The sequence below is a fragment of the Polypterus senegalus genome, chromosome 11 (assembly GCF_016835505.1).
Source record: "Polypterus senegalus isolate Bchr_013 chromosome 11, ASM1683550v1, whole genome shotgun sequence".
NCBI classification, from domain to species: Eukaryota; Metazoa; Chordata; class Cladistia; order Polypteriformes; family Polypteridae; genus Polypterus; species Polypterus senegalus.
This window is the reverse complement of record NC_053164.1, coordinates 115,936,812-115,953,223: the sequence shown is the minus strand read 5'-3', so window position 1 is coordinate 115,953,223 and position 16,412 is coordinate 115,936,812. Positions and strand designations below refer to the sequence as shown.

Sequence of the window (16,412 nt, the reverse complement as noted above, 5' to 3'; positions counted from 1 at the left end):
CTATATATATACCCTATATATATAGGGTGATGAGACGTAATTGGTAGGCCTATCTTAAGTCATAAAATAGGTCAAGGACTTTTCTTTAGTGTTATACCATTTAGAGGAAACGATGAAAATACATATACCCTATGTAAATAGTAAAACATAGGTGGTGTAGAGAACAGTCCTTAGCCCATCTTAGCAGCTAATGAATTTATAATATCTAATTTACTACAACACATAAATCCTGAACCAGTGGTAAATACTAATGCCACCACCTACTGCATGTGCACAACTGGCCATGAGGCAATGTTTTCTGTTGAGTTCATTAGTAACCTATGAAACACTGCTGGTTATTTTTGTGGTTTTGGGTTGACTTACAAATGTTGTCTATTTTATTTAATTTCTTCCAGCACAGGAAAATTCAATATCCTAATTACTGACATGTTTTGTTTACATAGATTCTACGTTTCTGTTGTCTTAAGAGTGCTCCAATTGGTCTACTATTTTCTGTGAGCATTTGGCTACAGAATGGGAAAAAAGGTTGAGTTATCCAGTGGTTACAATCCTAATTGTTATGAACAAATGGAATGGATAATCAAGATCTGAAGCAAGTCCTGTGTTATTATAAATTGGACCTGCAAATTGAACAAGTACCTCTTTAGGGCTGAGTCTGCCTTTGTAAAGCCGCAAGGCCTTATGTGCTACCCCCATCCTGGATGAAGGTACAAAAGGTACAAATTATGCTTTACTCTGCTGGTGGGTGCATTATCTTGTACATTGCTGGACTAATGGTCTTAAAGAACTGCCCTTGGTTCCTGTGATAATGTGCATTTTCCTGTGTTTTCAAGGACATTTTGCTAAAAATATTCAAGGCAAGCTGAATAGTTGTACACATACTGTATGCTTTATCTCATAATGGGGTCTCCGTGAGGTTTCAGTGTAAGTAATATGTGTTTTTTGCAGAATATATTTTATATGCAAGTTGCCTGACGTGTTCTGTGACATTCCAGCCATCTTTTTTGCTTTTATCTTGGCTGCACCTCTGTAATATCACTGCAGTGGTCAACATGTTTCTGCACACTCCAAAACAATTTGAAATTGTACAGGTAAACTGTCAGCAGTTTCCTTGTAATTATTCATTTGATTAATGTCATCTTCATCATATTCTTCAGAGCTTCTTAAGATTTAGCACTCTCGTTTTAAACCACTTGTTCTGTGTTTTGATGCAAGATACAAGATCTCCTCTAGTCTACAGTGTATGTAACCTGTTAAGTTTTCATCCTGTTGTTTTCTTTGAGGGTTTGCATTTCTTGCTTGTTTTCACCTTTCTAAAGGCTACAAAAAAGGGTTCAGCATCATAATTTTACATTTATTTATTTTCTGCCAGCCAAGCCATGACAAGCAGAGACAGTTAAACACTTTAAAGGAGACCCACTTAAAAACCCTTGGACTTAAGAGGTACTAAATAAAAGTGAAAGGGTTACTAAAGAGCTACAACTATAATGTTAATTGCTCAGTAATATGAACTGAAACTCTAGCTTGATATGAATGGTTAACATGAACAGGACCAGCAAAGTTTTATTATTTATTTGATACCTAGAAGATAAAAAGAGGTCATCTTTCTACTAAACAAATGCTAAGAAGAAAAATAACATACTTCCTTCTCCAGGTAGGAAAACAGAGCTTCTGTTTCATTTAACAGCGTGACACAGCACTTTCCCCTGTTGTGACAGAAAATGACAAAGAGAAAGACAAAATGTAAGAGTGAGATAAAGCTGCATATATCATGGTATACTGTATGAGAAAAAGAGCACAAACAAATGAAGAGATGTACTATACTAAATTTAATAAAGAATATTTTGCATGAAAAATGTTTCTGATTGGTAATTACAGTATTCTTTCAGCTAATTAATTTTGGAAAAAACAAATACAACTTAGTAAGTAATAAATTTATGCCCCAGATTATTCAAATACATAATAACTTTGGATGTAATTCACTTTCAGAATATGCACTTATGTTTCTTGCCTAGAAAATCTTAACATTCTGTTACTAGGTGATCATTAACTAAAAACTTAAGCAACCCATTTTCTAATTTTAAATAGATTATATTGAATATGTATTGAATAAGTACTAGTTCAGAGACCTTAAAGTGGTGAGGGATGGAGTGGTGTGCCTCAATAATACTTAGAACTTTGTCTGGTTATATGTTCTCATAATAGTGTTACTCATGGCAAATTGTACTAAAAGGAGGGACTAGACAAACAATTATCCATCAACTGCCATCTTGAAAGACTGGACTGAATTAATAGTTACCCCACAGTCTAGTGTATCTTGTGGATGAGGCTTCAAAAGTATGTATTTCCAAAGCCACTGTTCTGAGCCATTTAATCTTGTTTACATTTCAAGACCTATGTTTGCATACATGGGGTTAAATTCGGTCCATTCAGCTTTGGACCTCACTGTAATTTTCTCATCTACTCTCTTGTTCATTATTTTCAGTACATTTTCATGTTAGGCACAAATGAAGAGTATATGGTATCCAGTTTTGGGGCCCAGGCATTATATAACTGCTTTTTGCAGATGGTGGTGTATTTTTGGCCATATCAAATTGTGATTTCAAGGTCAAAAGAGAATATGATGCAGTTAGGATGACAAGTAACACCTTCATATCTGAGGTCTTGGTCCCCTCCTAGAAAATAAAGGCTTGCTCAGTTCAGGTACAGGTTGATCAGTTACCCTATGTGGAAGAGTTCAAGAACCTCATGGACTTGTTCATTAGTAACAAAAGAAAATATTGTGACACCAGTTTTACTGACATTGTACTGGATTATGACTTTAAAGCTGGGCCTTTATCAGAGTCTTTTCATCAATGATTTTTTTGATTCATCAGTCTATCAATATATTCCTCCTTACCTAGGGTTATGAGGCCAAGGTAGCAATCAAAAAAATTAGGTCAAGAGTACATGTGTGGATCCTACACAAATATATCAGGACAATTTTCAATGATAGGGAAAGGGGCTTAAGAATGCATGAGAACCTTAGAGTAGAACCTATGCATCTCTAGATGGAGCAAATTCTGCTGAAGTTGTTTAGGAATGTTGTTGTTGCTGCCTCCAATGGACAAGGCATGACCCAATGGGGGACATCCCAGGATGGGCTGGAGGAACTGACTCAGCTTGCATATGAGTATCTGGAAATGCCTCAGAAGGTGTTGGAAGAAAATGCAGAGAATAGGCTGGCCTGGTCAGTTCAGCTCAGGATGATTTGCTGGATACTTCATCATGCCTAACTCAAAAGGTGAAAGATTAGGTTTGGGTGTAATACCAGTTGGTTGACAAGAAAGAGAGGGACAGATCCAGACATACAAGAACTGGCAATGGAAACAGACTCTTGCAACATGGAATACAAAATTTCTAAATTAAAAAAATTAACACTGTGAATTGTTTTTTTTTTTAATTCAATTCATAATCTTGGATATCTACCAAGTGTTCGATGATGACCTTTATGCCATCATTAATTCTGGTTGTCCTGAGGTAGCAACCTTTCTAACAACTGGACACAAAATATACCAAGAAATGGCAGTGCTCATAAGAAAAACAAAATGGCAATACACTAAGACACAAAATATTTTTAACTGTGCGAAGCCAACCTCAATTCAAAAAAATAATTAAAGAGACAGATTCCACATATTTTAAAAATGACAGAAAAAACAGTGAGAAAGTACCCAACCAGGCATAGACAAAAGTTAAAAAATATTTAAAATCATAACAGATAGAACACATGCTATAAGAAGGCTTGCATATCAAAAAAAAACAGAATGTTATTATATAAATTCATTAAATTCCAAGCCTATCAGCCCTAATATATTTTTCTATACGAATGTAGATCTATTTTTTGTAATAAGTTTTTGCTGCTGCTATAGTTATACATGAGATTAACTTTCTATTCATTTAGAATGATGGTTATCAAGAAGTCACCATTGAATTCATCTAACTAATTGAAATTCCTAGTTTATTTATCTTAAATATTACATTTTAATTTCACCAGGCTGTACTAAAAGATTAATACTTTGACAAAGTTCATTATACAAATTTTAAACTGAAGAAGATAAATGAGCACTTGTATCGTACTGGAATTTGGCATAGGCCAATACCCCAATTCATGTATGGGTATGAGGAGAGAAATAGTAGGATTAGTGGACCCATATATTTCAGCTTGGGTATTTTCTTAAAAATGCAGATTGTGGAGAGAAGCCAAAAGAAATTAGCAATAGATAGTAATTTTGTTTGCTTTAACAATACTATTTTAACAATATCCCTAATCTCAATGCGAGATATATTATACTGCGAGTTAAATCTTAAATTATTTTTGTAACTGTGGACTCAGCTTGTTCTGCTGTTCTCCGCTTAAAGCTTACAGTCGTGTAAAGACAGAAAAAACAAAAAGTCACAATATCATATTTTTCAAAGCTCCCAAATGGCAGAGTTCTTTTCACTATTAAAAGATAGGAAAGGTTGTTGTCCTTAAACTGTAGTAATTATTTGTAACTGTGCACTGTATCCCTGGGCTTTTTTTCACATAAAACGCGTAGGTCTAATTAAACTTGTGTCCAAAAGCTGACTCCAGTAAATACTATATGTCTCATCTTTGCCTTGGTGAAGACTCCACATGACAACAACACAGAAATCCAGATAATTCCAAAGATTTCACAATTTTTTTCTTTCAATTGTTATTAACACTGTGGAGCCAACCCGGACACAGACAGGCGGACATGTTGTTCTTCACCACCATACATGTTTATTTACAAATATATACAAATAATATGGTCACTCAGACCCAGAATACAGTGCACAAACCCCAACACTCAGTCCTGGCCACAAAATGCCTCTCTTCGGGCCGCCTCCACTCTCTCTTGCCTTGTCCGTCTTCCACCCGACTCTAGCCCTGAATGAAGGGAGACGGCCCCTTTTATAGTCTCCCGGATGAGCTCCAGGTGATTCCCGGCATTCCCTCATTGGCCACGCCCCAGCGTGGCGGAAGTGCCGGCTGTTCTCCCGGCAGCTCTCCGAGTGTCCTTTCTAATCTTCCCCCCAGCACTTCCTGGTGTGGCAGAAGTGCTGAGGGAACAGGTCCCCAAGGCATTGGGGCGCCTCCTGGTGGTGACCACGGGACCCTGCAGGGTGGGGCTTCCATTCCCTTAACCCGTGGCCTCCAAAGCAACCAGGAAGGCGGCCCCCATGTGATCCAGGGTGGGCGCAGACCCACATCCGGGACGCCGTGGCTGGGTCATTGCCCCTTGCATCCTTGACAGTGCCCCACAGCCAGCGAAGACCACTCGGGAAGAGCAACACGTCCTGCGAGGGCAGCATATCCCCGAAGCGGGTCCTACTCCAGGACCACCGAGGTCCGGCCCTGTTCTCCAAACAGGGATAGGGGCGGAGACGCGGCCTGAGCACCTCCACTCGGTGCTCTCCTGTGCCTCGCACAGGTTGCGCTCCCCTTTTACGGCACCCCGGGGCCCCCTCGCTCGGCAACCCCTCCGAGGCCTCCAGCGCCCTTTGTTCTGAGCCACTCGCTCCCTTGCAGCCTCCTCCAGCCGTGGTGGCACCCGTACGCCAGCAGAGAGATCCCTCAACAGACGGTCCGACATCCAAGGGCAGGTCCCCAACAAAGGGGGTCCTACTGCTTGTCCGGGGTCCGTCCCTGCAAGAAAGAGAAATACAGGGGCAGCACCGCTGCCTGGGCACCCTTCCTGTGCCACGCACTGGCAGCGTTCCCCCCTCCATTCGGCTCCCCTGCACTTGCCTGTTTGGCACCCTCTCCGCGGGTTCCATGTCCCTCTTGATGTTGAAAGCGCTGGAACCGCCTGCACTCTTTTCCTCTCCGCCGGCCTCAGGGATCCCCTCTGCCCCCGCAGAGGGCGGTCAGCACCCGGACGCGTGCACCCAGCACCGCGTCCCAACATATCGGAGGAACCGGCACTCAGCCTGCCATTCCTCCTGTCACTCTGGGACGCCCTGATGGTTTGAGACTCCTTATTACAAAGAAAGAGCCTCTTTCCCGTCTGCGTCCCTGTAGAGCGGTGCAAGACCGCAGCCGACTGGGGGGCACTTAGCAGCCCATGTCCATTCAGCATCCTCACGGACTCCGCCCTCCCCGCGCGCAGAGCCCACTTCGCCGCACCTACTGTCGGAGGGCTGCTTACTTGAAGTTGATCTTTAGAATCACAGCCATGTTCAGCAGACCCTCCCTCCTGCTGTATGGGGACGGAGAAACCTACCTTCCCCGACGTGCCGCTCCAGCTGGAGAATCCAGCACCGCGCCGTCGGATCACTGATCGTAGTTCCTCAATGGACGCGACTGCCTTCCTCTCCAGTACCTGCATATCTGCCTGGAGGGCACATAGCACCAGGAATAAACGCTGCTCCGCGGGCTGAAGGCACGCCTCCAGCTCCGACAGAGCAGCCGGCAAAGACAGGAAGTTTACCGACGCAGAGCATACCTGTCTGTCAGCCTCCGACGCTGGCAACTTCCTGTGGGCCTCCTCCTCTGGCCCAATCAGTTTTCCCCCTTCCCATGATGGACATTTCATGGTCCCGCCTCTCTGCAGTCATTGGCGGGCACACAAGACACACCATCCAATCGCGTGCCTGTCAGGGGGAGGGACTTCTGGTCCACGGCCATCTTGCCTCCCCTTCTGTGGCGGCGACATGCTTGCCGGCAGCCTTGTTGTTGCCAGCGCCTCTCGAGCTGCAGCGTCTCCTCCTCTGCAGCCCTCGCGGCTGCCGCCGTGCTGCCGGAGCCCCGCAGACCGGCATGCGCCCGCCACTGACACGGATCCGGGAAGTCCCTGCCTGTAAAAGAAAACACACGCCCGGCCCCCACGGGCCGGCTGCCGATAGGCAGGGAACGCACCTCCCGGGACTCGTCCAACCGAGGAAACATCCTCAACGTCGCCTCTCTGGACGCCATGCCGTCCCGGGCGCCTCCAGCAACGGCACGCTCGTTGGAGCCCACTGCACTCCTTCCATGCACGCCACCCGCCCGCGGCAGGGGAAAACAACCCTCCTGCGGACCCCTGGCGGTCCGTGGGGTAAGTGTGCACGCAGCGCCCGCGGTACATGGGTGGGATCCCCTGCTGCGCCGGGCCGTCCACAACAAATTTGTTATCAGGTCCCCGCCTTGAAACAGGCGGAGCATCCTGCCGGCTACGCCAGATGTGGAGCCAACCCGGACACAGACAGGCGGACATGTTGTTCTTCACCACAACACGTGCTTATTTACAAATATATACAAATAATATGGTCACTCAGACCCAGAATACAGTGCACAAACCCCAACACTCAGTCCTGGCCACAAAATGCCTCTCTTCGGGCCGCCTCCACTCTCTCTTGCCTTGTCCGTCTTCAACCCGACTCTAGCCCTGAATGAAGGGAGATGCCCCCCTTTATAGTCTCCCGGCAGCTCTCCGAGTGTCCTTCCTAATCTTCCCTCCAGCACTTCCTGAGGGAACAGGTCCCCAAGGCATTGGGGCGCCTCCTGGTGGTGACCACAGGCCCCTGCAGGGTGGGGCTTCCATGCCCTTAACCCGTGGCCCCCAAAGCAACCAGGAAGGCGGCCCCCACGTGATCCAGGGTGGGCGCAGACCCACATCCGGTCCCTACGGCGTCCCGGCCGGGTCGTTGCCCCTGGCATCCCTGACAACACATATAATTTAAGCATTAGTAGATAGTGGCATATGCTCCATGGCATGAAGAGTGAATGAATGGGTGTAACCATGCTTATGCAATTCTGAAATATCTTAATTCTGAGATGGGCTGAATATTTAGAATGCTAAAATCCTGTAGGATCTTTTCACCCAAGACCAACTAGTTTGGATCACCATTCTTTGAGATGAGAGTTATTACTGCCTACACGCCAGGCTAACAACTGAAGATAATAAAACTTAGGATGTTCTACTTTTAATTATCTGGTTGTTGTCTTGTTAGGTGCAGCTGAAATGAAAAGAAAAAACAGTCAGCTTTATACAGCAATATGAGACTGTAAACTGTAAGAGCACATTAACATGACAAGCACAAATGTGTCCCCTAATGCCTTGTCAACTATTCAGCCAGATCTTGTTATCCTGAAAAAATGTTCAAAACAATTCAAAATATATTAGATAGCTGGACAGACACATCAAATTGATTTTAAATTTAAAAGGGAAAACTACAGGATAAAAATGAATATATAAGTAAACACTGCAAAACATTAGTTGATTGCATAGTATCTTTGTTTAACACCATACAGTAGATTTACATATATTGTATTCCAAAACTCACTTAAGTCAGTCCAGGGTCCTCTGCACTCTCATTTCATGAAATCTCAAAAGAACTTCATTTTGTAACATAGGAAGCCTTGACAGAATTCCAAAGGCTGCAAATGTTAAACGTCTTGAATAAATTACCACATATCACAGACCAAAAACCACATTTAAGCCACCTTATTTAACAAAATATCTATAAAGCCCCATGGATAGGATTAGGAACGAGTACATTAGAGGGTCAGCTCAGGTTGGACAGTTTGGAGACAAAATTAAAGAGGTGACGTTGAGTTGGTTTGGACATGTGCAGGGGGGAGATGCTGGGTATATTGGAAAAAGGATGCTAAGGATGGAGCTGCCAGGTAATAGGAAAAGATGAAGGCCTAAGAGGAGTTTTATGGATATGGTGAGAGAGGACATGCATGTGATACATGTAACAGAGCAAGATGCAGAGGACAGGAAGATACGGAAAAAGATGATCCGCTGTGGCAACCCCTAATGGAAGCAGCCGGAAGAAAAACAAGAAGAAGAAGAGTTAGTGATAAGCAAATCAGATTGGTCCCTCTACTGGATCCTTGAAGGTAGGTAGATGGAAGTCAAGGCAGAAGTTAAAATCATGCTCTGTGAAACTATCCAAACTCAGTGATTGGTGGCGTTTCAGCAAATGAGTTCTGTCAGTTTAAGTTGGATGTATGCCCTATTCAGAACCTGGAAACTGTTTATTACATCACCACTGTAGATATTCCATAAGGATCATAGCAGGTTCTTAAGAATAACTGCTTTCATCACCCCATTTCCCTTGGGGACAAATAAAGTATAACATAATCTAACCTCTAACCTAACGACCACCAGCAATATGATATGATTTTATTTGGGTTTCATATATTCTCACAGGGCCAGACATGATTTTCAAATGACACATTTTTTAAAAGACTGTAGTTAAAAGAGGCAAAATTCTCCACTGCAAAGGCTACATTCAGGGGGCTTCTTCCTAAAACATCTATCTCAATTCCTCCAGCCCAGGCATTGTAAACTTCTGGACTTTCAGGGAGAGAACTAATGAAACTGAACAAAAGACTTGAAAGTGAGAGAAAATAAAAAGCTGAAGTTGTTGTTATCAATTCAGGAGCTCAGCAACACAATGTAATAGAAGGTTAATGATCAATTTATACATTGCCATGTGTGCGGCAACAGAAAAGACAACAGATACACAGATGCACACATGCAGACCACAGCAGCTACTTAGCTCCATGTGTTAGACAAGTGCTTCTGTCTGTTACAGTATCTTCGTCATTATGGCTGTTGCAGTGCTTTATGACATAACAACAGCAGAATGGAGATAAGCATTGTCGTCTATGTATATGCCACATGTTAAAACACTGCAGCTATATTCTAGCATGGCATGTATGGATTTCTAATTAAACATTAGTTATTTGTTTAGACGTGCAGTCAGAAGTTGAATGTTGTGCAGCGTTGTGCGGCGTTGTTCTACTGGTGCAATTAGGCATATTTATTGATTCAGGTGTTTTGGGTACTGAAATCTGCACCTCCTGTGGCTCTTCGTTATGAAATCTCTTAATGGCTGTTTTTTTCACTTACTTCTGATGGGGTATGACAGATCTTTTATGTCAAATGCATATCATGCAATTTATATTTTCTCAAACATAGATTGTAATTCTTTCAAGCCTACATCTACTATGACAGTATTGTTGTAACTGAACAACGGAGAGAACAAAACAGCGCCTGAGACAACATATTGTTCACTTTTATTACTACTCAATCGATGGTTTCGAATGCCAGGGAATAGTTTGATGAAAGGCTTTTCCCCAGCAAGCTCACACCTAATTTGTAACATTTTTTTGCTTTTTTACTTAATAATAATAATTCTTTAAATTTATATAGCACTTTGCTTGCTACTTAAAGCACTTTTTATAGTGTTTTTGTTCATGACTGAATTTGACAACCTTTTATCTGATTTGGCTATAAATTATGACCGCGTAGTGTTGATGGGGTATTGTAATGTACATATTGATGTGGAAACTGACACTTTTAGCAAATGTTTTACTTATTTGTTAAATTCAGTGGGATTTTGTCTGATCGTCAAAGGTCTAACCCATAATCATAACCACACATTAAATTTTATTATAACTTGCAAAGTTGAAGTACAAAATTTAAATATTACTCCACTACATGAAGTTATTTCTGACCGCTGCTTAATTACATTTGATTTGGCTCTGCTCTTACCAGTACACACACAGATTAAAACAAATACAGCGCAAAAACTGGGCCGCACGGTGGCGCAGCGGGTAGCGCTGCTGCCTCGCAGTTAGGAGACCCGGGTTTGCTTCCCAGGTCTTTCCCTGCATGGAGTTTGCATGTTCTCCTTGTGTCTATGTGGGTTTCCTCTGGGTACTCCAGTATCCTCCCGCAGTCCAAAGACATGCAGGTTAGGTGCACTGGCAATTCTAAATTGTCCCTGGTGTGTGTGTGCGTGCCCTACAGTGGGCTGGTGCCCTGCCCAGGATTTGTTACCTGCCTTGCACCCTGTGTTGGCTGGGATTGGCTCCAGCAGACCCCCGTGACCCTGTAGTTAGGATATAGTGGGTTGGATGATGAATAGATGGATGGAATCACCTTTAATTCCACTGAATCAGCCTGAAATCTTGGTGTTATGCGTTATCTTTGACTCTAGCATGTCGTTTAAAAAGCATTATTACAAAACATGTTTCTTCCATCTTAAAAATGCTGGGAAATTTAGACGTTTTCTAAATATGTGTGATACTGATTGCGCCCTTTGTTGGCTGGTATTGGCTCCTGCGGACCCCCATGACCCTGTGGTTAGGATGTAGCGGGTTGGATAATGGATGGATGGATAATAAATCAATTCATGTATTTACTTCTAGTAGGACTGACTACTACAACGTGGTGTTCACTGGATGTTCAAATTGTTCTTTATACAGCTTCCAGTTACTCCAAAATGCTGCTTCAAGAATTACTACAAGAACAAGAAAACACAAACACATAACTCCAGTTCTTAAATCCTTACACTGGCTCCCAGTTAAGTTTAGGGCAGATTTAAAAATCCTACATTTACCATATAAAGCATTAAAAGGCCACGGTCCAGTGTACTTATTTGAAGTTAGCATTATTTACTACCAGAATGCCCATTATCATCTCAAAATGCCGGTCTGCATTTGATTCCAAGGATTAATAAAATAACAATGGAAGGTAAAGCTTATAGTTAAAGGGCAACTAAACAGTGGAAGGTCAAGCTTTTAGTTAAAGGGCAACTAAACGGTGGATTGGTCTGTCGGCTACTATAAGATCTGCCCTTTCAGTTGCAGCTTTCAAATTCCAGTTGAAGACTCAATACTTTAGTTTAGGATACCCACACTAAAGCTGTTGATTAACTGTGCATACTGCATCGCTTTGTTGTTAGTCATCAGCACTAAAGCACAAGTAATATGACAGTAATTTGTTACTACACTTCACTCATTCTGTTTCTCTTCTCGGTACTCAAATGTGGCACCTTGTGCCACTGCCCTACTGAAAAGTTGTTTGCCTGCCTAAGGAAAAGTTATGATGGAGAAGCACTGAAATTGTTGAGTAGAAGGGTCCTTTCATTCATATTGGCCGGCCCAGCACTGACTCAGCTGTGGAATGAACAGTTACGGGGGAGGCAGCTTGATGCCTGAGGTTTCTAGGACTCTAAACAAATCTGAATCACATTATATGATATCATCTACTTTTGCATTTTGTTCTGTACTTGTAATATTACTAAAATGTATTGTATTGTATACTGAGTGGGGAGCCACTTCAACCACCACTAATGTGTAGCATCTACCTGGATGGATAAAAGCAGACATTTCTGCACCAGTATGCTCGCCACACATTACCTATTAGGTGGTGAAGATGTGACAGTTAGCCAATTAAAGACAGGGGGTGATTAGGCAGCCAGAATGACTAGGCTGAGGTGGGCAATTTAGCCACGACAGCAGGATACACCCTACTCTTTACAAAGGATGCCCAGGGAGTTGTTATGACCACAGAGAGTCAGGACCTCGGTTTTACATCTCATTGAAAGGAGGTTGCGATTTTTACAAAACAGCGTCCCCATCACTGAACTGGGGCATTGGGATCCACACACAAACCACAGAGTAAGCACCACCTCTTCCAGCAGCAACCCAAGATTTTCCTGGTTGGTCTCCTCTCCAAGTACCTGCAGGGGCCAAAATTCTTAGCATCAGGTGGACGACCTTTTCAGAAATTAATGTGGTATGGCTGCCAGCCATTACAATAATTACAAAAATTCCTAACCAAAACCCAAAAGGCACACCAGTTCTTAATGAACTTCTGGCTTGCAGCCATATCTTACTCAACTGGAACAGTCATCACCCATCCATCCATCCATCCATTTTCCAACCCGCTGAATCCGAACACAGGGTCAATGGGGTCTGTTGGAGCCAGTCCCAGCGAACACAGGGCACAAGGCAGGAATTAATCCCGGGCAGGGTACCAACGCAGGGTACCAACCCACCGCAGGACACACACAAACACACCCACACACCAAGCACACACTAGGGCCAATCTAGAATCGCCAATGCACCTAACCTGCATGTCTTTGGACTGTGGGAGGAAACCGGAGCGCCCTGAGGAAACCCACGCAGACACGGGGAGAACATGCAAACAGGTCATCACCCCCACTTACCAAAACACAATATTTCAAGTAGCACTATAAAGATCATTTCACTTTACAAGGAACGGTCCAAAATAACTTTATTAACATGTAAAATAAGTGACTTCATTAAATGAAAGAAATTCTGGGACAAGCCTGCATTGAAGCTTTCAGTGTGACAGAAAGTCCTTTTCTTCAACCACCAGAGGGCACTTGTGTTTCATATTTTTTTCAGCAGTATAAGGCAAACTTGGCTTATGATGCATTCCATCGCTTGGACGACCGCAAGTTGGACAAGTTATGCTTTCAAATACAACAAGGCTCTGCCTATTACCGCAACTAAGTAGATCAGGGGTGCCCACATCTTCCTGAACGCAAAATTTTCGGCTTGCGAGGTACTTTTAAAATAACTATATATATACATACACTTGCATAACTGAATAACTTTTATGGCACAATAACAATTCAATACATTTATAGTCACTACAGTATTTGGATCTAATAATCTTCATGTGAGAAAACGCTGACTCGCATAAATAAGTAGAGCCGAATAATGCAGTCAAGGAGCTTTTGAATTCAGCTGAGTGAAAATGACGGCGTCCGATTAAATGCAATTTTAGTTCCCTCTCTTTTCTCTGTCAGATCGCTTTTCGGAAGGAAGTCAGTTTCGTAGTTTTTATGAACAGTTGTGCCTTTCCACATTTTCCTTCTTTGGAATAGCAATGATAGATTGACAGATCAGACATACGCACTTCGATTGTGACATTGTGAGAGAAAAAAATCCTCTTCTAATTACACATAAAGCCCATACTCTCCCCAAGCATTTTTTTAAAATCCCTTCTTTAGTATATAAATTGGAAGGCTAACTAGATCACAGCCGGAGTTTTGAAGTAGCTCGCGCATTTGATCATGTGACCAGTGTCAGAAGAAAGGAGATTTCAGACTGGCTGCCCTGTATGTCAATCAAGTGGCAAATGCCATAGGGAGGATATATGATAGACTAACCTTTAAAAAAAATTTTTTTTGAATGCAACGCAATCTACCTGCACTACCTTTGCGATCTACCGGTCGATCGCGATCGACGCATTGGGTACCCCTGAACTAGATACATGTACTTATATGACAGCATGAACTGTTTGTAGATAAGGTTAGTCTTTTATTGTTGGTGTCAACATACTGCCAGTAGTTTTATTAAAAAAAATAAGTGTTGGTCGTTCTAAAACCGTTCACATGTGAGATGCCCGTGCACTGTGTCATCCCGGGAAGCCCAGGATTCCCGGGAATGACATGCTGGGTTCCTGAATTCCCGGGAATGGATTCCCTATTGTATACATCAAACATGCAATGCGCGACTGTGTTAGGATCTTTAATGTATTGGGCATTATACACTTTTACAATAAGCAATAGGTAGAAATGTGAGAATTGTCATTTTTTCAATGCTGTTTTGAATGATTTTAAAAACAAAATGCCATTGACTATTATCAGCTAAATGCTATAATGTAATATTTGATGATTACAGTGTGCCTCTTGATGATAAAAAGCAACTAAATTGTTAAGAGACTTCTTCAATCTGATTATCAAGTGCTAGCCAACAACTAGCAAAAGAACTCCCGTGCATCCCAAGGATAACTGTGCTAAGAGAAAGAGAGTTCTCCACTGGTGGTGACTAAACCACTTTGCACAGAACTGAACTTGAACTAACAACACTATATCTGGATCTGTGGTTGTTCCCATAAAAAAACAAAAAATTTAAACTCTTTAAACTGAGGGAAGCTTTGCATTTCATGTGCAACGTTTATAAATATACAACTTCAAGTGATTACAGTAAACATTTATTTGTTATGTTATACATCTGCTGTGCTATTCTGTGCCATATAACAATGTATTGTACCATACTGTATGGTCAAGAAGTTGATGCTAGTACCCAGACCCAGTGCTGAGTTGTATCCAAGGCAGAAAAGAGGAAGAAAATCTTGTACTGTTTGACAGTGCTGTCATAAATACTTAGGCTGCAAAAGGCTTGAAAGGGAAGCATATTATTAAAGTGAAGCTCAATTTGACATGCATGCAAAAAGAAAGCCTATAGCTTTAAACAAATTTCTCAGAAAAGGATTTAGTTAAAATAAAAAGGGAAAAAGTGTATTTTGTAACTGTAACATGTCTAAACACAATCCAAGATTACACAAAAAGACATGCTCTCTAAGGTAAATGCTGTAATCCAGCAAGACAATAAACTTGTTATCCCAAAGAGGCTGAAAAAAAAAAACACAGCAGTTGCTACCTATGATGACATCACGTTTGTTGATGCTCGTCTTTTTCCTGCGCAGAGCAGCTGCCCTTCTCCACTTGCCACCAACTCTATTTCTCTGCATGATTACAGTCTCAGCTTGTACAGTGGTGCTGTTTTGCTTGTGGTGTTCATTCACATGTACTGCATACCCCAATCGCAGTTGACTCAAAAAAAGGATGCTCTTTATAGGAATATCCCAATCATTACAGTTTTAATACCAATTAATATCAACAGATAAAAAACTGTCAACTTTTTTTTTTTTATAGACAAATGCATCCTCTGGGAAACTCATTTCTGGGAAAGGCATTTTTAAGAGGACAGATTAAATCACTTAGAGATTTGTATATAGATAATGTGATTGCATCCTATGAACAATTACACTTCATACTTAACTTCCCATCAACACAGTTTTTCTATTACTTTCAAATTAGAAACTTTGCTAAATGGAATCAGCCCAATTTTCCACACCTTCCACCTATTTCTATTCCAGAACAAATATTGATCAGACTCAGACAGTATTTCTATAATATATAAAAACATTTTAAAGTTCCTTCCTCAGCCATGCACAGAATTCACTTTAGCTCCATATGTGCAAAGCATAGAATTATTCATCTTAAAATGTTTAATCGAGCACATCTGTCTTGTTAAAATTGTCCCAAATGTTTCCAGGACATGATCTAACCTGCGAGCACTGCAATCTAGTTCCAGCCTCAATGGGTCACATGTTTTGGGCATGCACCAAATTAACATCATTCTGGACAAAAATTTTTAAATGCCTATCAGACAGCCTTGGTGTCACAATCACTCCTAATCCATTAACAGCTGTGTTAGGTGTACTCCTAGACTGGCTTAAAGTGGAGAAGGACAATCAAACTGTAATTGCCTTCATCTCATTACTAGTATGTAGACTTATCTTGCTGAACATTTTTCCATTGTGTTTCTTAGCGGATACCTACAGCCATATACAGTATGTATCTTCCTGTCAAATTTTAGCTTTTAACTGAATGAGAAATAGTGTTTTGTTGATGAGGGAATGAATCATCTTTGAATGATATGCTGTATATTTAGATTATGATAAATTTCATTAATAATTTTTTAGGCCTTTGCATGAATGTTTAGAAAGACGGTACCCATTGCACTTTAATTTAGGCATATTAAT

The 16,412-nt window shown here is 41.8% G+C and overlaps 1 protein-coding gene across 2 annotated transcripts in view; it reads right to left on the bottom strand.

The window, feature by feature from the left end:
* The window catches only part of LOC120539470 (metastasis-associated protein MTA1-like), a 335,861-nt gene that overhangs the window by 166,358 nt on the left and 153,091 nt on the right, over window positions 1-16,412 (bottom strand). For both annotated transcript variants that reach the window (XM_039769548.1, XM_039769549.1), the window contains exon 5: window positions 1,643-1,706. In XM_039769548.1, coding sequence (XP_039625482.1) covers window positions 1,643-1,706 — 64 coding nt within the window. The remainder of the gene's footprint in view (window positions 1-1,642; window positions 1,707-16,412) is intronic.